Source organism: Lissotriton helveticus, chromosome 1_1 (assembly GCF_964261635.1).
Source record: "Lissotriton helveticus chromosome 1_1, aLisHel1.1, whole genome shotgun sequence".
Taxonomy (NCBI): domain Eukaryota; kingdom Metazoa; phylum Chordata; class Amphibia; order Caudata; family Salamandridae; genus Lissotriton; species Lissotriton helveticus.
Window position 1 is genome coordinate 152519764 of NC_136057.1, and position 24263 is coordinate 152544026.

The following is a 24263-nucleotide window of genomic DNA, read 5'->3' on the forward strand; positions in this document are numbered from 1 at the left end:
ATGTTTGTGGTCTGGACCGTATTGATGCATGTTTGTGGTCTGGGCCGGATTGATGCATGTTTGTGGTCTGGCCCGTATTGATGCATGTTTGTAGTCTGGCCCATGTTGAAGCATGTTTGTGGTCTGGCCTGTATTGAAGCATGTTTGTGGTCTGGGCCGGATTGATGCATTTTTGTGGTCTGGCCCGGATTGATGCATGTTTGTGGTCTGGGCCGGATTGATGCATGTTTGTGGTCTGGGCCGGATTGATGCATGTTTGTGGTCTGGCCCGGATTGATGCATGTTTGTGGTCTGGCCCGTATTGATGCATGTTTGTGGTCTGGCCCATGTTGATGCATGTTTGTGGTCTGGCCTGTATTGAAGCATGTTTGTGGTCTGGGCTGGATTGATGCATGTTTGTCATCTGACCCGTATTGAAGCATGTTTGTGGTCTGGCCCGGATTGATGCATGTTTGTGGGTTGGTGCGGATTGATGCATGTTTGTGGTCTGGGCTGATGCATGTTTGTGGTCTTGGCCGGATTGGTGCATGTCTGTTGTTTGAGTGGGGAGGGGGCATGTTAGCAGTCTGAACCGAGGGCTGTATGTTTATCTTCGATCCTAGGGGCTGCTTGTTTCTGTTCGGTCCTGGAGGCTGCTTTGATGGGGTTGAACAGAGGGGTTTATCTGTTATAACTAAGGCAAGCATTTGTGGAAGTAGACGCATTATTAGGTGACGGATGCACTGACACGTTATGGGTGTGGATGGTACAGCACACTTTCATTGTACTGACTAAGTTATTTCTCTTTCTCTTTCTTGCTCCTGCGGACAACAGGAACTGGACTGGGAGCTGAAGGGGAGTGAACTGCAGTAAGTACTTTGGCCTGGGACATGCCAGCAAATGCTAATATTTATTTATGCAATTTTGTGCCACCCATTAGCTATACGTCCACTCCCCTCTTTGTGTTTGCTGCAGATTTCTTGTTATTTACTCGCTGTCTTCTTGGTCACTTGCAGGTCAGTGGGTGCTTGTGAGGAGATTGAGATTTCAGGAAGCACTGTAAACCATGGGACGGAAGACATTGGTACCCACAGCTTTGAGCTTCTGCGCGTCCTGGGAAAAGGTGGCTATGGAAAGGTACGAAAGCTTCATTCATTGTAGTCACAGAAGTGTTAAGTAATCAAAGCACAACCACAGACAATGCTATCTTTGTGTACAGAATGCAGACAGTCAAAGGAGACTGAATACCTGAGGCACAGTGTTCAGTGGAGACCATGGCAAGAGTGCACTTTCACTTTTTTATTTCTTCCTTCCTCAGCCCCATCTGTGATCCTGAAGATGTTATACAGACCACTTGGGGGTGCCGTCCAGCGGGAACCCATATGTGCTTCAGTCCAGTTGTGTATCGATCAACTGTTTCCTGACTGTAAACATGACTCGTGCCCTGTCCATTATTTGCTTTGCGCATTTTTAATTCTATGTAGCACCTGTTTATGTAGTGCTTGTGGTAGGGCTCGAGCACTATGTATGCGCTGCCACAAAACATACTGTCTTTCCTGTCCCTCCGCCTCTGTCAACCAGTTGTTAACTCTATTGAACAGTAACCTGTAGAATTGTGTTCTTGCATACAGACCACTACCCGTAAGTGAGGTGCTTTGTCCTCCCTTTTTTCTTCTGATAAGTTTCAATCTTATCTTTCTCTTGATGAAGCCTGAGCAAGGCACCACTTTTGTAAGATCGTTTCCATGACGACAGATGCAAACAGCACAGTTGATTGGCTAGATTATGTTAGGTGTTGCTAGGTTTTTTTATGATAGTGTTTCAGGGAGTAAGACTATCCCCAGAGCCTCTTAGTTCTTGCCCCTTCTTTGATCGCCACAGATTGTAGTCCGTGTTGCTCCACTTTGGGAGAGAGGAGAGTACTCTGGAAGTTGCACTTGGTAATGTATGATGCTGGTACCCGATAATTCTCACTGACTGATTTGACACTCAAGCTCTGCAGCCATGTTGCTTTGGGATTCTGAGGCTCCGCCCCTTTTCAGAATTGAACTGTAAAACATCATTGTTCTACTGTGAGAAAGACCGACTTAAAGTTGAAGTGAGTTATTGCATAGATCCCACTCAGTCAAGATAATCTGTCACCTGGGAGTAAACCTGTTTCTGTGAAGAGTCATGGGCATACCCAAGTTAGTTTGGCACAGTAACACAAAAAATGCAGTGAATCAATACAGTAGAATTTCCAAATCAACGGTAAAAGAAAATGATGTAATCATTTAAGTGACCGCATTCTAATGTAGGCATCAGAGATGTTCAACAGCAAATTTTCTTATTTTATGATTTTTAGGCTGTCTCTGAAAGTTAAAAATCAATCTCACTAATAAACTGGCTGTGATTTTTCGAAAATTGCCATCAGGGCACCAGGTAAACAATTTGGTTTGCCACTGAAACAAAGCAGTGCCCCCTCTCACCCCCAATGAATGGTTTCACAAGTGGACAGTGTTAGTCTAGGCTGACAGCTCCATCAGTTTGCCAGCATCATGTAATCAGATAAAATAATTATACATGAAATAAAGTGTTACATATAAAGGGATTGTTTTGGGTCCGTCCCACTTACTGTTGCTCATTTTAGTATTAACATGTTGTATGGTCCAGGAGGTCAGCGTACATGAAATTGGGTATTGGGCCAGCCCCTGTCAGTGATTGGCTGATGCCAGTGTCATTCATGTTTGGATCATCCCACTTTTCAGCTTTTAAGCTCTTGGCATGTCAGACAGGGTGAGAGGCTGCATTTGCCCTATTTACTGTTTTGGTCTAATGTTTGAAATGGTGAGTGGTGAACGGCAAAGGCATTTACCTTTATTACATATTGTCAGTCGCTGGGTAAGGAGCTTGTGAGTGGCGCTGAGCAAGGGACAAAGCACATTTTGGCTACTGCACATTTCCATCATGTTCTTTTGCTTATGGCCACAAAAGACGCACTCTGAAACAGTTGCATTCAGATTGATGGTGCCTCCCCTGAATGACCCTTTACTTCTCCCTATGAAATATTTGTCTCAATCTTGCCATTTTAAGAACATTGCCAGGAGTTATCCCCTTGCAATAACATGGGACACTTGTTTTCAACCTTTCAGGCAGTGGCAGAAAATCTGTAGTTCTATTTGTTTGCGTAAGAACTTGTAATTGTGACAGTGATACTTAACCAACCCAACCACCCCCAAACACATGTCCAATTGACTAGAAATCCACAGGAAGATTCCAAATGGCGGGCATGATTTCAGAGGTCTCTTTGCTTCTTCAATTCTCTTCTCAAGCTGATCTGTATAATTATTTATGCCTGATATTGGTAAATGTAGAAAGGAATCTGTGGGTGGATGAATGGGCGACTAACTTGGCACATGGGTGGATGAGTGGGTTCAAGGGATGAGTGAGTGAGCAACAATGGCATAATTAGATATCATTTTGTTGTTGGTAGATGGCAGCACCCTGGGCCTTGGTGTCTATGAACTTGCTCATCTCACCCATTCATCCATCTGTTAACTCTTTCACCACTTTATCCATCCAACAACCCTTTCTTCTGTTCACTTACCCATTCTTCCATCCTTGCACTCAGTTTACTCATCCGTACATTGATTCATTCATCCGCTCACCAGCACATGCACACATTCAAAACCACCAATCAATGAAAGTGCACTTAAAATGAAAAAAGCCTTGTTCTCTTCGCCACTGCTTGTTAGGAGAATGCTTTCAGTCCAAAACTACATCTATTCTTGCACAAAGGAAGTGTCTATGTTTTGAAAAACATTGGGAATAGCAAATGTCCAGCAGTTTCCAAAGTTCTGTATCTTCCCTAATGGGGCTCCAAAAGTTCCTAAATGTACAGGAACTGTTGGACATCACCTTACTGGTTTAAGTGGGGTTACGGCTCTTTGTTACTTCCATCATGCTCGCAGGCAGCCACCAGTGACTTCTCTGGTTTTCTTACAATTCGACTGAGCTACTTCTATTTTTTGGGCCTTTCATGCTCAAACGAGAGGAAGCTCCACAGCTGGCAGGCTCTTTCGGGACAGACCTATTTCCTACCAGTCTTGATGGCATAGATCCCACTTAGCAGGCCACGCCCCCCCCGCCGAAGGCATTTAATCGCACTCATTGCTAGCGCGAGCTAGAGGCCATACAATCTCCTGAGGCGCAGCCGGGAGAACGCTAGAACTTTAATTAAAAAAAATTGTCTGTTAATTGTTGTTTTTATTTACTCACTCGCTCCTTCCTGGGCATTAGCACTTTCGACCTCCACGCTCTGGGCATCCCCGCGCAGCGGATTCTATCGCTGCCGCGGGCCACTACTCTCTCGAGAGGCCACTGGCCACGCCCACCACCAACAGGCCACACCCCTTCTGTTTCCCTCTCTATATACAATGTGTTTCCCCCGGTCGCGCAGCGGACGGGCGCAGCGGGCGCGCCATCAGCGCGCCAAAGGCAAGCCCGTCTGCGCCCGGCAGGGACCAGGGGCCACGCACCCTGCCCCCGCCCTTACTTATAACCCAGCTCAACTGCTCTCCTTGAATGCAGCTCAGTCTATTGCCCCTTCCCTGTCTTTGCACGTTGCCGCTTTGGGCATCTCTGTCCCTCCTCTCCCTCCATCTGACCCTACTCCGCTCTCTCCCCGGTTACAGGTTCATCCCCCCCCCCCTGCTCTTCTCCCTCCCCCTTCACCGACACTGCCGGCCTGCTTTAATACTAGATCAGCAGGCAAGCACCAGCTTGAGCTTTTTAATTTATTGGACACCGACGCCCCTGATTTTCTGTTTCTCACAGAGACTTGGTTCTCGGCCGATTCCCTTCCTGATCTTCTGTCCGCCCTCCCCGACTCTTACTACGCCCTTCGGGCGGATCGTCCAGCTGGTAAAGCCGGTGGAGGTGTGGCGATGATCATTCGTTTTAATCTTCAGTTTCAGCTTCTTCCCCATCCTCCCATACCTGGTGTCGATTTTTTAGTTGCCCGTTCAGTTAACCTCTCAGCCCCCCTTACAATAGTTCTTATGTACCGTCCCCCTCAGAATATGCCTTCCTTTGTGCCTGTCTTGCAAGAATTACTGGCTACGCTTGTGGTCAATAATTCCTCTGTGCTCGTCCTGGGAGACTTTAACTATTGGCCGGGCGACCCTAGGGAGGATCTGTCCTCCAAAGACTTCTCGGCTACTCTCCAGCGTCTCAACTTCCTTCCTCACCTTCACTCCCCCACCCATATTCATGGCCATATCTTAGACCAGATATGGTCAGCTAGCTGTACTATCCTCCCCCCCCCCCCCCCCCCCCCCCCACAGTCCTCCCCTGCACTTGGTCTGATCACTTTTTGATTTCATTCCCTATTGAACTTAGAGTACAAGAGAAACTCCCCTTCTCCAAGAATGTCACAGCTCGTAATTGGAATCAGGTCGACCTCAACTCTCTCTGCCCCTCTCTCACTACCTCTTCCCCTGACCTAGGTACTCTTTCCCTTGATCTTCAAGTAGACGCTGTGAATCATTGGCTGTCCTCTTCTTGCGACCAGGTCGCCCCCCTCAGGAAAGTCAAGACCTGCCGCCCCCACGACGCCCAAAAATGGTTTACAGACGAGTTGAAAACCCTTAAATTGGACCTTAGGCGTTCCGAACGCCATTGGAGACGCAGTTATTGTCTCTCCTTGCGTGCCAAATACAAGCGTCTTTTAGCTAATTATAAGAAGGCTATTCTCTTAGCCAAAACTACCTATTTTTCGGAGAGAATATCTCTGTCAGCCAACAAGCCTAAGGAGATTTTTTCCATAATCCGCAACTTAGTTGCTTCGGATAGGGCCAACCCTAACCTTATCCCTTCCCAAGCTCTTTCTGTCTCTTGACGACTTCTTTCAAGAGAAGATCGCGAAGATCAAATCCAATATTCCTCTAGCATCCTTATCCTCTCCCCCTCTTTCCCCCGCACTTCCTCTGTCCTCCTTGTCTCTTGATCAGTTTCCCCCTATTTCTCTGAACTCTTTTCTGGCTCTACTTCAGAAAGTGAAGTCAGGCTCCCCGGCTGACTGTGCTCCAGCTCGCATTCTGAGAGAGCTTTTCATTCACTGTCCTGATCCCCCCCCTTTCCCCTCCTTAATGCCTCTATCTCCTCAGGTCTAGTCCCTAAATTTTTCAAATCAGCTATAGTTCGTCCCATCTTAAAAAAGCCTGGTTCAGACCCCTCCCTTCCCTCCAACTTCAGACCCATTTTCCTTCTCCCTTACCTTGGGAAGATATTGGAGAGTTATATTACATCTTGTCTCTCCTCCTTCATTGAGGATAACCATCTTTTGGCCTCCCACCAAGCGGGTTTTTGCCCGGCCCACTCCACCGAGTCAGTGGTCCTGTCCGTCTTAGACGAGCTAAAGAGCAAGGCGGACTCCAACTTGCCTCAAGCCCTGGTGCTCCTTGATCTGTCCGCTGCGTTTGACACGGTCGACCATTCCATCCTTCTCGGCCGTGTCTGCGCAGCGGGCGTTCGGGGCACCGCCCTCTCTTGGCTCGCCTCTTTTCTTAAAGAACGGACTCAGGCTGTCCATCTCTCGGGCCACACTGCCCCAACCCGCTTGGTCCCTTGGGTCCCCCAAGGCTCCTCCCTGTCCCCTCTTCTTTTTAATCTTTACATTCGGCCCCTCATTCTTTCCCTCCTTGATATGGGGGTCTCCGTATATAACTATGCGGATGACCTCCAGTTAGTTTTCGATCTCTCCTCTCCTTTGCACTCCCTACCTAAATTCCACTCCACTCTAGTTTTCATCTCGGAGTGGATGAATTGTAATCAACTCAATCTTAATCTGGACAAGACGGAGCTGGTCCTAACTGGCCCCACCATCTCCCCTTGGTCAGCCGCCTTCTGGCCTTCCATCTTCGGCCCCCCGCCCGTACTGGCGGCCTCCGCAAAGACCTTGGGCATTAAAGTCAGTCGTGACCTCTCCATGCATGCCCAGATTAGCTCCGTTGTGTCTTCCTGGTTTCTCGCCCTACGGATCATCTGGAAAGTTTCCCGTTTCTTTTCCTCCGATGCCCTCGAACTTATTATTTTGGCAGTGATTCTTTCCCATCTTGATTACGGGAACAGCCTGTACGTGGGCATTTTGGCCTACGAACTACGCCGACTGCAGGCTATTCAGAATCAGGCCGCTCGTCTTATCCATCACCTGCCCAAGTCCTCTCACATCACGCCTGTTTTGAAATCCCTTCACTGGCTTCCCATCTGTCAGAGATCTCTCTTTAAGATGGGCTGCCTGCCCTTTATGGCTCGTACCCGCACTGCCCCGGCTTTCATCAATTCTCTCATCACCCCCTACTCCCCCAACCGTGCCCTTCGCTCCTCCAATCAATCCCTCCTCAATGTTCCACGGTTTCGCAGATCTAAAACTGGAGGCACCAGATTCTCTGTATTGGCCCCTCCCTTCTGGAACAGTCTTCCTCTGTCGATCAGATCGATCCCAATCTACTCCCAATTCCGCAAAGCCCTCAAGACCCACTTGTTTTCCATAGCGTACACTGGCTAATCTCCTTCGGCAAATTCCATTTTCCTCAGTCCTCTACTTTCAGCGCCAGGAAGCCGCTTGGTCGCAGTGCGCTTTATTAAGAACTTTCTTCATTTCATTTCATTTAGCAGGAGAATACCTTCCCTAGTCCTCATATCAGCTTTCCAGGTCCAGAGATTAAGGCGAATTGTTGGACAGACCAGAATAACTCCAATATTCCACCTTCTCATTTTCCAGTTTAATTCTCACCGAAAGTGTTGAACAGCAGCTCTCAAAGGCTTAACTTGCCTGTGTTGTCCCGGAACAAATCCATTATGTGTTCCTACCCCTTCCCTACTTATTGTTGCCTCCACTGCAATAAGTTTACGATACATTTCCTGCCCCAGCTAGACATCTTACAACAGAAGGTATTCCTCAGGTGGGTGTGTGGCGGATGGGACCATCAGTGAAATTACTCTCTCTCATTAAAGTCCTCCCAAAGCAAGTACATTGCTTCCTCAGAAGAGCAAGGCTCCCACCCATTCTGAGCACATCTGTTCAGTTTACATTGAAAGACTCAAAGATGCTGGGGAGACACTCTTCTTTCACTAAGAGATTTATCCACATTCACCTGGCGGCTCTGATAAAAAAACGGTTTGACCAGGGAATGTTTTGAGTAGTGACAGAATGTCGCATCCCTTTCTGGAGAAGGTTTTTATGGTAATGACACTAATTAATTACTTGTATAAAATATTAAGTCCACTGGTGCACCCTGAATAGCTTGAAGACATTTAGAATCAAACTTTTTATTATGCGGTCAGATATCATTGTACACAGCCCAGCTGCCTACATCAATTCGCCGGCAGGGCATACTCAAGCAAATCTCGTACACAGCGTCTGGACCTACAACCCGGAGGGCGGTCCGCGTATCAGAAACAATATCAACCCCCCACCGGAGGCAATTCGTCCGCAGTTTTTATAGAGAAAAAGTCCCACAAAACCCCAAAAAGACATCACAAACAACCCCGTTGCCCAACCTCCCCTCTCCACACCCCCCAACCCGCCCGCCTCCATCCATCCCCGCCCACCCCACTCCGCATCAGACATAACTAGGATCCACCTTCCCATAGGCCTACCCCTGTCCTTACCACGCAGGTCCCCGAGTCTCAAGTGCTTGGCACGGCGCCCACCGGTTCCAAGGGTATGAGTTGTAGTATCTGCAGGTATTTCGGGCATGTAACTTCCCTAAGGTCTTTGGACAGGAGCTGCAAAAATGGGGCCCACAGGGTAGCATATTCGGAACCTCTACCGTCTATACTCAAAGAGAGACGCTCCATAGCCAGGGCATGCCACAAGCGCATCAGCCAATCGCGTATGTCAGGCACTTCCGGGGAACGCCAGCAGCACCTGCCTCGCAGCCAGTAACGCCAGCGCTAACTGTCGTCCAGTCATCGAGCGTAGTGGGAAGCAGGTAGGATAAGGCAATCCAAGCAAAGTATGTTTGGGGAGCCTGGGCAATGTGATCTGGAACGCGCTGTCTAACTCATCAAGCACCGTCTTCCAATAACGCTCCAGCTTCGGGCAATGCCACAGCAAGTGAAGAAGGGTCCTGGGCATCCCACATCCCCTCCAGCAATGACCTGATTTTGTCTTATCCCACTTTGTGACGCGGGCTGGCGTATAGTACCAGTACGTCGCTGTTTTATAGGCTGATTCCGTTCCAGCCGTATTAGAGGACGTGTGATGCGCACAATAGAACACTTGTTCCCATTCTTTGTTCGAGAGGGGGCGCCCCAGCTCCACTTCCCATCGCACTTGCGCTTTCGTGTGCTGCTTCCGAGGGCAACGCAGTATCATAGCATACAGCTCGGAAATAAGGCTCCGGTCGTCCTTCTTACACACGAGCCAACGCTCAAAAGACGTGAGAGGTCGCGACATAAGTGCCACATTGGCCGGGCGGGTTACCCAGTGCGCCACTTGTGCATGAAAGAATCCATCCCCCACATCCAGCGAGAAGTACTCCGAATGCAACACAGGGAAGGGGATCAAACCCCCCAGATCAAAGAGCATGCCCACCCTCTTACACCCCTTCTCCCACCAGCGATGGAAGACCGGCGATGCCCGTCCGGGGGGTAAGTCAGGGTTGTCTACGATCGGTGTCATTGACGAGGGGAAGGAGGTCCACCCTTTACGAATCGCCAACTGGTCCCATGCTTTTAGCGTCGGTGATGTCACCGGTGAGGAATATAGCCCCCACGCCCTGTCTTTACGCAGCAACCAAAGCTCTCTCCAGATATTACATCCTGCCACTGTTTGGTCCATGAAAAGCCAGTGTTTACTGCACATGGGTCTATTCCACTCTATGATGTATCTTAGGCAGGCAGCCTGGAAATAAGTCGATAGGTGCGGGAAGCCTAGACCACCGGCTGTCTTCGGGGATATAGTTGTTGTGAACATGGCGCGGGGACGCCTATTGTTCCAGAAGAACCTATTCCGTAATCCCTTGAGTTTCTTCAGCGCGCCCAATGGCGGCGACAGGGGCAGCATCTGAAACACGTACAGAATTCTGGGGAGGAGGGTCATCTTAATGGCCGCCAACCTACCAAACCAGGCTAAGTTGAGACTGGACCATTCTGATATGGTTTTGGAGACCTGCTCGATCAGCCCGGTGTAATTCAGAGAAAGCGATTTAGTCAGTCGAGGCCAGACGGATGCCCAGGTACGTGATGTCGGACTGGGCCCAACGGAAGTCGAAGTCCCTCTGCAGATCCTCCACCTCAGTCGGCGAAATAGATATATTCAAAATTTGTGATTTGGTGAAGTTAACTTTAAATCCAGACGTTCTATGAAAGGCCTGGATCTCTGCTGACAGGTGTCGTAAGGAGGAGTAGGGGCTTTGCAGCGCAAAGATGACATCGTCTGCATATAAACTGATTTTATGCTCGTCTACCCCAAAGCGGATACCGGTGATATCAGGATGTGACCTAACTCGCTGGGCAAATGGCTCCATGTAAAACACAAAGAGGAGCGACGAGAGGGGACACCCCTGCCGCGTCCCCCTGGCGATGGAAAAGGGCGCCGACTTCGTTGACTCGAACCACTGCCTTGGGCACCGCATAGAGACATTGAACCCACCGCAAGAAGTTGTCACCAAAACCATATGCCCGTAGCACCTGGAAGAGGAAACCCCAGTCCACTCGGTCGAAGGCTTTCTCCGCGTCAATGGACAGTAGAAAAGCCTGCGTCTTCGACCTGTGCGCAACGTCCAGCAAATGCAGCAGTCTCTTGGAGTTGTCACCACCTTGCCGGGTGGGAATAAAGCCTGATTGATCCGGGTCAACCACTCCATCCATGAGAGGGCTAAGACGCGCAGCAAGGATTCCCGCGAATAGTTTGGCATCAATGTTAAGGAGCGAGATTGGCCTATAGGAGCCGCATTCGGCAGGGTCCTTGCCAGGTTTAAGGATGGCCGCATCAGACATAGAAGGGGTGACCGAGCCAGTGTCGAGAAAGGAATTAAAGAGCCGGGTTAAGAATGGAGCCAACTCCCTGCAAAAGGTTTTATAAAAAATTGCAGAGAAGCCGTCCGGCTCGGGGGATTTGGCCAGCTTAAGCCGGGAGATGGCCGAGATAACCTCCTCCACGCGGATCTCCGCTTCCAGCTCCTCCACCGCATTAGTGAACAGATGTGTAATGCCCGCCTTCTCAAGATATTGGATAATATCAGTCGGTAACGTCTCTTCCCTCGTGTACAGAGTCTGGTAAGAATGGCGAAAGGAGTCAACGATTGCAGCGTCGTTAGTGTGGGACGTCGCCTGATGATCCTGGATTGCGGTGATGGTATAGGCCTGAGCCCGCGCGCGTAAGCGATGTGCCAGCATCCTGCCTCCTTTATCCCCACTCGGGTAGAATTTGTGATGCAGGCGCAGCAGCGCGTGTTCTGCCCTGTCTAGGTCCAGGTGTTTGAGCATGCGCCTCTTTGTCTGGAGTTCTCTCCATACCCTGCGCGCACCCATCCTCTTATGCACAGTTTCTAGTCCCCGTACTTCGCCCTCCAGCTCTTCTCTTTTTTCCCTACGCAGTGTAGCATGCGTGGCCGCAAGCGCAATGAAGTCCCCCCTGACCACCAGCTTCAAGGCTTCCCATATTGATGTCATTGCCGTGTCCCCTGTTGTATTTTCAGCTAAATAGTGAGTGATAGTGTCCCTGATTTTCGCAACTACGGAGTCAGCGTGTAGCATGGAATCTCTAAGCCGCCAGCCAGCCGAGGGGGGACGTGGGGTGCCCAGGGAGACCTTTACCGAAAGAGGCGCACGGTCAGAGAGAGAGCGGGGGGCAATGTCAGCCTCCGAAAGGTGTGGCAGGAGGGCCGACGTAGCTAGGAAGTGGTCGAGACGTGCATACGTCTTGTGCGCTGCAGAGTAGTAAGTGTAGTCGCGCTCTTGGGGATGTTGCAACCGCCACACATCATGGAGCCCTCCATCCGCCAGACCAGATCCACCCACTCTCTGCCACTCCGATGAACGTCGCCGCCGTTTGGGAGCAGCACCAGCTCCCTCCGTCTCGGGCCCCGGTTTGTCTATGCCCAAGAGCTTCATGGCATCTGTGAGTGAGCGAACTTGGACCAGTTTGTTCTAAAGATGAGTCGAAACGGGTGACCCCAGGCATACGCAATGTTGTGTTCCCTCAAGTGAACAGTAACGGGTCTGAATTCCCTCCTTTTCTGCAATGTTGATGCTGCCAAATCCTAGAATAGTGCGGGATGATGATCTCGGAACTGCAGGGGAGTGAGATCGCGTGCCCTCCTGAGGATTCGTTCTTTCAATTGGAAATCATGCACGCAAACGAGGATATCGGGCGGCGGAGCCTTCAGACCCCGCGGCAATCAAACGCGATGTACTCTGTCCATGCGGATCTCTTGCACCTCCTCATCCCTCAAGGCATGCTTAAACAGGGCCTCCCCTACTCCCGTAGGTCTGACCCCTCGCCTTTCCACGGTACCGCACGGATCCTTATGTTGTTGTGGCGGGACCGATTTTCTAAGTCCTCGCATGAGCTTGAAGGTCTAGGTTTTGTTCCGTCAGCCGTATGACATCTTGTTGGAGCTGGTGGATGTCTTCCGCTGTCCCCAGGTCGTGCTCTTCAAGTGTTGCAACACGCTTCCCCACTCCATCCACGTCTCTCCGGACGTCCCGCAGGTCCGACGCCAGTTGGGAGCGTAATTCCGCAATGTCCTCTTTAATCGCCGTGAAAAGCTCGACCATGAAGGCCTTGGTTGCGGGCTCCTCTGCCGATCCCTGACGCGGCGACTTATCTGCCACTGGCGATACAGTTTGCACCGTGCCCTTCGGCAGCCCGTCCTTCCCCAATTTGTTTTTTTTTAATCTGGCCGTCGCCATGCTGTCCCACTGTGCTCACCGCTGCTAGGACACGTTGGGGAAGCGCGTCGTCGCTCCAGCACCAGTAGGGTGGCCCCAACACCAAACCACCGAGGCCCTCTGTGCTCCACGTGCCCACCAAGTCACTGCTCCAACTCACCACTCCGCACCCTCGCCGGACGCCACCGACCAGGTCGCCCTTCGAAGCAGTGGCCCAAGCAGGGGCAAAACGATGTACTGGGCCCCCAGGTAGGTCCGCTCCACGAGGCGTCGGGTCTCTCCTGCCGCCAGCCGACCCAGGGGTGCTGGCCACTAGGCAACCACTGCTCCTCCCAGCAGGTAGCGGGCACGCTGCTTCCCTCTGCCTCTCACCTTAGGCGTGCTATCTGGGCAGGCCGTGTAGGGTCGTTTCCCTCCGTCCACCAACCTCGCCAGGCCTTGGGCCACTCCGGCAATGCCCAATGCGGCGTTGCGGCCCTCGCCAGCTAAGCACGCCCAGTGATCGCGCCGGGCGAATCTGAGCACCTGACAGGGGACAACTGCCAGCTCTCCGTACCAGGCCCCGATGCGAGTTGCGGTGGTCCGGTCCGCAAGGGTAGTCCCACCAGGCCTCAAAGCCCCGGCCTCCGTTAGCTCACGCTGCCGAGCCCCAGCGCTCACGTGACCGGCGTTTTGGCGCCTGCGAAGCGCGCTCCTCCTTCCACGGGCGGCGGGGGCGCGATCACCGTGTCTTCCGCCACCGTCCGCCGCCAGATCCAGCGAGCGGACGCACTCAGGCTGCCAGTCCCGACCCGGGGGACAGCTACTTCTCACCGCTCTCTCAGGGGTGGGATCGTCCGTCGGCAGGCCATCCGCCCGCCCTGCAGGCCGCTCCGACGAACTCGGTGAATCCCGACTCGGTGGGCAAGGAGAAACCACCACCACGCTTAGAACATAGAGCTCCTGAGGCGAAAAGCCGGGAGTTAGGACCTATTTTTCACTGCATTGTTCTCCCAGGCCAAGAGGCTGCGTGGATTTTAAAAATCCCTTATTTTTTTGTCTGTTTCATTTATATTTTAAATTGTACCTGCTTTTGCTCTCTGAATCTTTGGGCATTCTTAATTCTCCTGTTTGGGCAAACCGAGGGTCAATTTAGGGCTCTGCTCGGTCACAGGCAGCTTCCCCGGGGGTGACGACTTCGGCCGCCATCTTGGGGCGAAAGGCTGGGTTAGCGCACTAGTGGTCGGGCGAGTGGCGGCCCGAGCGCTATAAAATGAATGTTATTTCCCGTCCGCGCGGCGGGCGCAGCGGGCGCGCCAGAGGCAAGCCCGTCTGGGCCAGACCGGGCCAGACCGGGCCTAGGGCCAGTTATTATGCCTGTGGCCACTAAACCGCGGATTGGATATTCTAGGGAAGATCTTATGGAGCTTCAAGATAAGGGAGGTTCATTGTGTTGCCAGTTTGAGAGTTTTGATCAACTATACAGGAGGTGTAAGTTGTGTACTAATTCCACCTTAGCTAGGGATACTGGTAAGCAGGTTCATAGTGATCTCGGTATGGCGCTCCTGAATTGCAGGTCCCTACCGAAGCATGCCATCGAGATCAATCTTATGATCCAAAAAGGTAATCTCGATGTATTGTTCTTAACTGAAACGTAGCTATCTTCAACTTCTGAGTTCGATATCGCTGCTGCCCTCCCGGATGGATTTCTTATTCAGTGCCAACATAGACAACAAGGGAAAGGAGGTGGACTTGCTATAGTCTACAAAGACAAACTTACCTGCAGAATCGAAGATTGTGATATATCAGACTCAGAAATTGTCTGTTTCAGTATTCAAATAACATCTAACAAGTCTCTCTCAGGACTTCTTATTTATCGCCCGCCGGGCTGCACAAGACAGTTCATAGGATCCTTATTAGATACTACCTTAGCTGCAGCGGCTTTATGTTCGAATTTCTTGATTCTAGGAGATTTGAATCTACATTTTGATGATCCGAATGATAAAGTTGCCACAGATCTCTGTTCTGATCTTAAATCTTTTAAGCTGAAGCTCATAAATAAAGAGGCAACACACGTCAAAGGTCATCTTTTAGACCCTATTTTCTCAAATTGTAGTCGGCTTAATACTAGCCCCCCTCTTCCTGTACCATGGTCTGATAATTTTTTAGTACCATTCTCTTGGAAAACCTGCACAGAGGTACGACGGGCAGCACTACCTCGCACTTTAGAAAGGGCTTGGCCCAACTTATCTCTGGAAAGGCTGACTCTAGTACTTGAACAAACTGCCCCTAAAACAGAATCGGATTAATTGGCTGCAGATATAAGCTTTTGTAATTGGCTGAACAACTCCCTGGATGCGGTACTACCTCTTAAAACAGTCACAAAGAAAAGTAGTACTTTTAAATCACCGTGGTACACTCCAGAGCTTAGAGACCTCAGAAAAATCTGCAAAAAACTGGAACGCAGATGGAGGAAAGACTGGGCGGTTAATAATAAAGCGGCCTACCGATCTGCCCTGAGACTCTATAAAACCTCCCTGAAAAAAGCACAGGTGGCTTTCTTTGAGAATAAAATTCATTTGTCATCCAATTCCTCGAGAGAAACTTTTAAAATAGTTAAACAACTACTTAAGGTTCCTTCTCCTGTAAGCGCCCTGGAATGTACAGAAGAAAGATGTAATCAACTAGCGGACTTCTTTGATTCGAAGATATTAAGAATCCTTGATAGTCTACCGCAGAATCTCTGTTTCTTATGGCGACATTGACCTGGCCCCTACTTCTGGCCCCCGGCTGGACTCCTTTAGTTGTATTACCAGGCATGACTTCTGTAAAGCTCTATCTTCCTTGAAAAGTGGCTCTCCGTCTGATCCTGCGCCCATGTATATCCTTAAGCGGATCGCAGATACGATCGCCCCATTGGCAACAGAGCTTCTAAATGCCTCTTTTTCCTGCGGGGTTGTGCCACCTAGTTGGAAACAGGCCAGGGTCAAAACCCTTTTAAAAAAAAACGGTGCTTGATCCTTCGGACCTGGCCAATTTCCGCCCGATTTCGTTGTTACCCGGCCTTGGCAAAATTGCCGAAAAAATGGTCAATCAGCAGCTCTCCGGGTTCCTTGAAAATAACCTGCTGCTGAGCAACTCCCAAACGGGTTTTCGTCCAGGGCAAGGCACGCATACAGCCCTGATAGTGGTGGCGGAGGAGGCAAGGTGTATCTTAGATTCGGGAGGATCCGCTGCTGTGATCCTCCTGGATCTAAGTGCAGCATTTGATATGGTGGACCACGAAATTCTAACACACCGTCTCGCCAGACTGGGCGTAACAGGAATGGCCCTGAAATGGCTTACATCCTTTTTGAATAACCGCTCTTTCAGAATCTGGGAAGGTGGTGTACTGTCTAAATCTACCCCCTCCAGTGTGGAGTCCCTCAGGACTCTTCTTTGAGCCCTACTTTGTTTAACATATATATGGCCCCACTGGAGGAGGTGGTGGCTCCCTTTGGGATCAAAACAGTCACCTACGCGGACGACACCCAATTAGTCGTCTCGCTAACCCAACAAGAGGGATGTCTGGATAACCTCTCCGCCTGCCTTGCCGGAATATTCTGCTGGATGTCCAGTTCGCGGTTCCAAACTAAATGGAGCAAAAACGGAGATCATGCTCCTGGGTCATCATTTTACATCTCTCCCCAAAGCTGTCTGACCCCCTGCTTGGGTGAGTTGCCCATACCGAAAGATAAAATTAAAAGCTTAGGGGTGTGGTTTGAGCCCGACATAACTTTTAAGATGCAAGCACAGAAAGTTGCAGGCATTTGTTTTGGCCTACTAAGATCAGTACGGAAAGTTCTCCCTCTCTTGCCTCCCCAGTCCAGGACATTACTGATCCAGGGGTTAATATTATCCAGACTGGATTATAGTAACGCCCTGTTTTTAGCAGCTCCTGAAGCTACCATCAATATCCTACAACGAGTGCAGAATGCTGCAGCCAGGATGCTTGCGGATGCCTCAAGAAGATCTTCGGCTAGACCGGTCTTGAGAGCACTTCACTGGCTGCCAATACGCGAAAGAGTGATCTTTAAATCGCTATGTATCACCCATAAGGCTCTTCAGGGTAAAGGACCTCCGGTCCTCAGGAGCCTGATCTGCCCCTACAAATCTACTTGGGCTCTCTGGTCGGACCTCGGAAACCTAGACAAGGTTCCCAGAGTTAGGAAGGTACGCACAGGGGGTCGCCGCTTCTCTGTAAATGCGGCAAAAAACTGGAACTCTCTCCCCAGTCGGATTCGTACCGAACCCTGCTATTTTAAGTTTCGAAAGGCCCTTAAAACATTTCTTTTTCCCAAGGACTCCTAATTATCGGTACCCTCTTCAGTTTAATTCTTTGTTCTATTTTGTTAGCGCTGGGGCGCTTTTGGGCAGCCATGCGCTTTATAAATCAAATTTAATTTAAGTTCATTCATTTCAGTCGGACGGGCGCAGCAGCGGGAAACACCCAGGAGAACAATCACGGGTGGATGCTGGTCCCGAGAGGGTGCTGTGCAAAGCTTTAGATGTCGTGGCGCCGGAGGCACTCAGGAACACGTCCTACTCCGCCGCCATCTTGGCCACGCCCCTCAGCTTGAAGACATTTAAAAGAAGCCTTTGTGATGTATAAAATAAAAACCTTATTTGGATAGGTCTTTAGTTGCCTTTATGTCTGCATTGCAAGAACAAATTTCTTGCCAGTCTCTCCACTGAAGTGATGTGGAAATAGGTTTTTGAATCCTGACGCGTTTGAAAGAAGGCAGACTGGCTGCTGCTTCACTACTAACATAAATTTCAGGTCATATTGATTTCAATTGAATTTTGGATTTATAAAGTGCCTTGTTACTCCGATGTAATGTCCCCGCGCTAAGCAGTAGCCACAAATCCGGGTCAGAAATAGTCAGAAACGAGAAGGTCCAATGCTCTTTCTAATTCGGTCTAAAGAGACAGGTCTTCAGGCTTTTACAGAAACTTGCCTCAGACTGTTCACGTCTTAGGTTGAGGGGCATTGAGTTCCATAACTTGGCTGCACAGAGACCAAAGGAGCAGCCCCCAGTCGAGCGCAACGAACTCTGGGAATCTCTGCCGGAGCTGCTTCCCCGGATCTCTGGGGAAAGGGTGTAAGCATTGATCAAGGGGAAGAGATACCTGGGACCCCTCCTATTCAATATCCTGTGCATAAAACACAGAGCTTTAAATGAGATTCTGTGTTTAACAGGAAGCCAGTAAAGTTCAGCCAAACTTGAGCTAATGGTGGTCCATTTCAGAGTTCTTAATAGCATCCGGGATCCTGCATTTTATAATCCTTAAAGCATTGCCAGTCTGCCATTAGAAATCCCGAAGTAGTAACAATGCCAATTAAGGTTTTTGTTTTTGTTTTTTGTATCTGTTACAAAACTGAAAAAATAAAGTTAAAAAAAAAAAAGAAATCCCGAAGTAGAGTACATTGCAGTAGTCAAACCGGGACACCAGTAATGCCTGTGTTACTGTTTTTTGTGCCGAGTCCGGTATTAGCCTAAAAAATGTGGGTTCCTATAGCAACTGTTGGAGCTGAAGCGACTTTAAAACAGCCTCCGCACTCCGAAACAGGTGCCCGCTGTGGCCCTGATCTGGCTTTCAAATGATAGCTGAGTGTCAAAGAAGATGCCTGGACTTTTCACTTTAGGTTTGGGAATAGGGGTGGGGCCCGGATCAGCAGGTCACCACGCCAAGGACAAGAATGAGGGCTGTTTCCCAACCACCAACACCTCTGTTTTATCTGCAGTTAACTTCAGGCAGCTAGCCTGCATCCATGTCGCTAGGTCGGCGATACATGATTTAAAATGTACTGCCACCTTGCCGTCATCATTAGTTAGTGTGATAACTAGCTGAGTGTCATCAGCATATGACACTATTTTCACTCCATGGCCCTCGATAACGTTACCCAGTGGGCGGAAATATAAGTTAAAAAGAGTAGGGTTAAGTGCCGATCCCTGGGGCACTCCCTGCTGTAAGGGGTATATGGCTTCTGAGTTACCTGGAAAGAGCGCTTATTGAAAAACTCTGCCATCCAGTAAAAAGCTCTACCCTTTATAGCCTGTGTCCACAATCGGTCCAGCAGCACATTGTGCGAGACTGTATCGAACGCTGCGCTACGATCTAGCATGATGAGAGCCCCAGTTTTCCCTTCGTCGGCCACCCTGCATAGCATCTCTGAGTTCAGAAGCAAGGCAGATTAGGTACTATACTGTGGTTCTCTGTGATGAACTCTGTCAGTAGAGAATTGACATGTTTTTCAGCCAATTTCGCCAGGAAAGGAAGCAGGGAGATAGGGCGAAAATGCTCTTGTTTAGAGGAGTCAAGAGATGGTTTTTTGAGGAGAGAAATCACCATTGTGTGTTTCCACCCAGCTGGAAGTAAGCCAGCTTCAAACGACAGATTGAGCACAGAACATAATCTGGGAGCAAGTGAAGTTAGCCCCTACTTCAGAATAGCCAGAGGCACAGGGTCTAGTGGTGAACCAGATTAGATTTTTTTCCTCTAGGGAGCACAGCTTTACCACTGAGAGGCTCCCAGTCTTGAAGGAGCCACCTGGGTAATGATTGGAATTCCTAATTGAAGACAGGAAGCCATGATTCTTAGCAGTTTCAAGAAAATATGCATATATCGATGAGATTTTATCAGAGAAGAGGGCAATCTCATTACAACTGCTCCTACTCGGTGCCCTGACTGCTAATACCGTGTCCAGGGATGTAAGAGATTTAACAATTCTAAAGATCTCTTGATGAGCATTCTTCGCCTCGTCAATCTTTTGTGTTTAAAATAATGTCCGAGCCGCCCTGACCTTCTTATGGTATTCCTTTAGTGCAAGCAGCTTTGTCTTTGTCTATGGAACAGTAGTTCGTCGCCAGTTTCGTTCTAGATGCTTACATAGTTTTTTAGTTTGTGAGAGGTCCTCAGTGAACCATCCTACCGAAGGTCTGGAACGAGAGAAATGTTGCGTTTTTGAGGCGCTATCAGGTCTAATGCTTCCTCTAACCATGCAGAGACTTGCAGATTAACGGCCTGTGGACAGTTTTCTATGCATGGGGTGCGGCTGCTCAGGGCAGAAAGGAAAGCCTCCTGACTAGCCTTTGTTACTATTCTGAGTTTTGATGGATTGGGCCTGTAATGGTGTCGATGAGGGATGCGTGTTCAGAATATGAAAAGGGATAATAAAAGGATCGGACCAAGCAATAGTAATCGAGGAAGCAACTTTCACTACATCGGTGTTAGCAAAAATGGTGTAAAGAATGTGCCACCCAGTACGTGTGGGTTCCTATACCAACTGTTGGAGCTGAAGCGACTTTAAGACCTCCATTAGGTCTACACTTGTGAGTGAGGTTGGATCATCAAAGTGTAGGTTAAGGTCCCCTAAAATTAGGAAATTCGAATGTTGCTAAGCAAATGCCAGCATAGTTTCAAGTAAGGCTGAAGTGAAGGGGGTAGCAGCCCCAGGAGATCTATAAATCAGCAGGCCACTGAGAGAACATTGGCCCGTGATAGTTACGGAGGAAAAGGCTGCTTCGGATCCGCTGATCTGGACTTCCGATAAATTGCAGTGCAACTGTTGTTTGTATATAACCGCCAGCCCGCTTCCCCTCCCCTGAGGCCGGTCCAACCTTGTAATTGCAAAGCCCGTAAGAATGGCATCTAAAATGTCTAGAGAGTACTGAACATGAAGCCAAGTTTCCACTAGGACGAGAGCAGTCCTCTGTCTAGCAACTAAGAGGTCGCAATTTCAAATCTATGCTTGGGAAGCAGAGACAATTTAGTTGGAAATATTGGGCAGACTTTGAACCACACAAAGTGCTTGCAAGACTCTTTAAATAGTATTCTTGTCACACTTTACATTTTAGAATTCTGTACAGGGTGCGGCTACAGCTATCACAATGCCATGTCTGTCACTTTAAATGTGAGAATGATTTCAGCTGGCTGCCGACGCCCAGGCGTAGCCTGTACTTTGGCATGGCTCTTGAGGTCATGGTGCAGGTTTGTTCCAAACGTGAGTTGAGTAATCGTCTCAACACACTCCCATCTGGGAGCGCGCTTCATTTGTTAGCACTTGACTGTTGACTTACACCAATGTCACATCTGCCAACTAAACAGCCTTGTTTATGACTGAAGTTAGGGCTTTTGTACCAATCCCAAACTGCAAAGAGGTGGAACACACCAGCTAATCAGGTAAAAAAGGGGGACCTGTTTTGTCAGCTTTCTTCTATTCTTGGATTATTAGGTAGATTTGCACCTGTGATCAAGCAAAATTCCATCACTAGCAGTGCAAGAGAGCCAGTGGCTGAAGTGGGCTGACCCATTACCGCAGGCAAAATGTAAATAAGGGGCAGAGAGAGGGGAGAGAGGAGAGGGAGACCGAGAACAGAAAGTAACATGCTATATATTACCACTGTTGAATGTAGGGAGGGGCCTTGACTCATGAAAGGCGCAGCCGAGAGTGAGCCATGATGCCATGCCTTTCTCTCAGCAATGATAATGAGTAGCGTGTTCCACTCTGCTCATCTGCACATATAGTTTATGCCATGGCATCTTGTCCTTTGTTTTGGTTTCAACAAATGAATTTAACCAAATGGAAGAGGTAAAATGTTTGCAACAAAATAACACTTTCTGAGGAAAGTTGGATCTCTGTTTAGAGTATTGTTTTATGAAATCTGTGAAGCTGTAGAAAGTGTTTTCCAGTCTAATTTCACCTTTTGCTCTGTAATAATAAATGTGTGAATGTGTACTTATGACAGGACGTGTGTGTGTGTGTGTGTGTGTGTGTGTGTGTGTGTGTGTGTGTGTACATATATTAAATATAACTTTTTTCTTTCATTACTTGAGACTGGCAAGACCGCTAAAACTGATACTTTAAAGGCTGTTTTCATAAACTTAATTTCGTAAAACATTTAGTAGTGCTACAAAATGTTGTTCACAAACGTGCAAGTGTAACTCATCTCTCTATCTCTCTATCTCTCTCTCTCTCTCTCTCTCTCTCTCTCTCTCTCTCTCTCTCTCTGTCTCTCTCTGTCTCTCTCTCTGTCTCTCTCTGTCTCTCTCTGTCTCTCTCTTTCTCTCTCTTTCTCTCTCTTTCTCTCCCTCTCTCTCTTTCTCTCTCTTTCTCTCTCTCTTTCTCTCCCCCCCGCCCCCCCATCCCTCCAGTACATTTGGGGAAGTGGTTGAAAATTGTGCCATGCTTACCACAAAATATGTGGGCTTTCGGGAGGAATAGGTAGGAGTTAACGGTGAGACAGACACCTACTCAAGAAAGAGTAAGCCCATTGCTATTCACAAACTGCACTTCTAAAGTTACTACAAACAAAAATGACCCCAAAATGTAGTAAATGTACTATAGCTCAGAGCTGCTGTAAATCTAGCACCATACATGGCCAATCAATGATACTACAACACCGTCTCATACAAATCAATGGAGGTAGAGACTTAAAATAAAACTCCACAGGAAATGTTACATTTAGATTATTTCAATTATTTCAAATATAAAATGGTAAAGAATGATCTAAAAGTAAAACATAAATATTTCATTTCAACATATTTTAATTACTCTTTTCAAATTAAAAAATGAATGTAACATTCCTTTTTATGAAAATGTAATTAAATTTAAGTTTAATTCTAAGCATTACCTTTCATAATAATACATAACACTATATATATATATATATATATATATATTGTTTTACTTTAGTTGGGATTTTATTTTTTAATTTAAACTTCAGAAAAATAATTACATTTTATTTAGTATGTTAATTCGTTTAAAAAATCAGTTCATGATTAAGTGCTATACCATTTCTCTCATTTTGTACTTCATTTGAAATAAATACATAAAATTAATTTACATAATTATTCAACCCCAAAAATATTTTAACTAGATTTTCTTCCAAGTGTAATACATGTTTTAAATATTCCCTTTACCTTGTGGTAAATAAATAATTAATTACCGGTACTATTTTTGAATACAGTGAATAAAACAGATAGCTCAATAAATAAGAGACAGGATTCGAGGTATCTGAGTCTAACAGGCTTTAATCAGGCATAAGGGAAGGGACAGGAACGGGATAGCCTGCACGGAAATAGAATGGATGGCAGCTGCAATGCCTCATCGACAGTGCAGCATATATATAGTATAATGCATTACATTACATTGCATACAATAGGCGTAGCAGTAGGTGTAACTCGTAGCAGTCGCGAAAGATAAGAACAAAAATGGGTGTAACTAGAAAGCGTGTACAGGGCGTATACATAGAGATGTGGTGTGAAACGTCATAGAAATGTCACGAGTGGGTGGAAACATGGAGGGGGCTACCTGAGAGCAGCTGGGACCTTTAACCTAGTGGTGCGCGCAAACGGGCAATGACGTGTTACCAGGGAGAACTGGGGGCTATGACTTCTGCACTAGAAGAGGAGACTAAAGTCTGCGGTGTCAGGACGACATGTACCTATGGCATATCTGGTATCTTGTGTTTGGAGTACATGTTGATAGAATCCAAAAGTTATCAGGGCAAAGGCTACTTGACACTAGGACTGGTGCATGCATTATTCTACATGTATTGCATGAGCTAGTAATATTCTACGAATATTAATACAGTATTTCTCTTACATGGAGACAGAAAGACTAGACCATGGCTGGAACTGTTGATGCAGTTCAGTAGCTTAGGAATGCAGAGAAGGAGGGCTGGACTGATAACTAGAAGCATAACATACTCTTGGCAGACAGGCAGGCAGAGCCAGGCCGGGCCGGGCACCGCGCGGCAGGAAGTAAGTGAAGGGTCAGGGGTGCAGGTGGGGGCTGCATCGCTCCTCGGAGTGAGTTCAGGAGACTGGAGCTTGAATCTGGTGTCCGGGCCCTTTTGAGGCCTAGAAACGAGGACAATGCGGTGAATTAACGTGCACACTGTAAACGTGGCAACATAGACCTAATACTCGTTGCTTTCACGAGAACTGGAAATTGGCATACTAGAGTTGGACACAACTGTGATTGCGTCTTTAATCGATCATAGGGGGATACATGCATATCGATCATGCACATATAGCATAGGATGGGGAACACGCAGGCACATATAACATGGCAAAATTTACTTTTCCACATTCCCTCCTTGTGCCCTACGTTTCCATCAGGAAACATCAATATTCATGATACCATCTATCTGTTCATATAGCATCATTTGCTCGTCTCGAATTGTTTTGGAACGGGATTTAGGACTAGGAATACAGGATGTAGCACACAAGCCGCAAATCGCAGGGCCACAATGTAAACAGAGGCAGCAACTGAATATGATCATTACTGCTATACCTAGGAATGACAATACTTTCCATCCCCAGGCAGATATGATACTCCAGAGCCAACCGGACCATGTCCAGGTGCCTGGATTCTG

The 24263-nt window shown here is 48.2% G+C and overlaps 1 protein-coding gene across 1 annotated transcript in view; it reads left to right on the forward strand.

Annotated features, from left to right (window-relative positions):
- The window catches only part of RPS6KB2 (ribosomal protein S6 kinase B2), a 172505-nt gene that overhangs the window by 28006 nt on the left and 120236 nt on the right, over nucleotides 1-24263 (forward strand). The window contains exons 2-3 of the mRNA XM_078659228.1: nucleotides 814-848; nucleotides 996-1116. Coding sequence (XP_078515354.1) covers nucleotides 814-848; nucleotides 996-1116 — 156 coding nt within the window. The remainder of the gene's footprint in view (nucleotides 1-813; nucleotides 849-995; nucleotides 1117-24263) is intronic.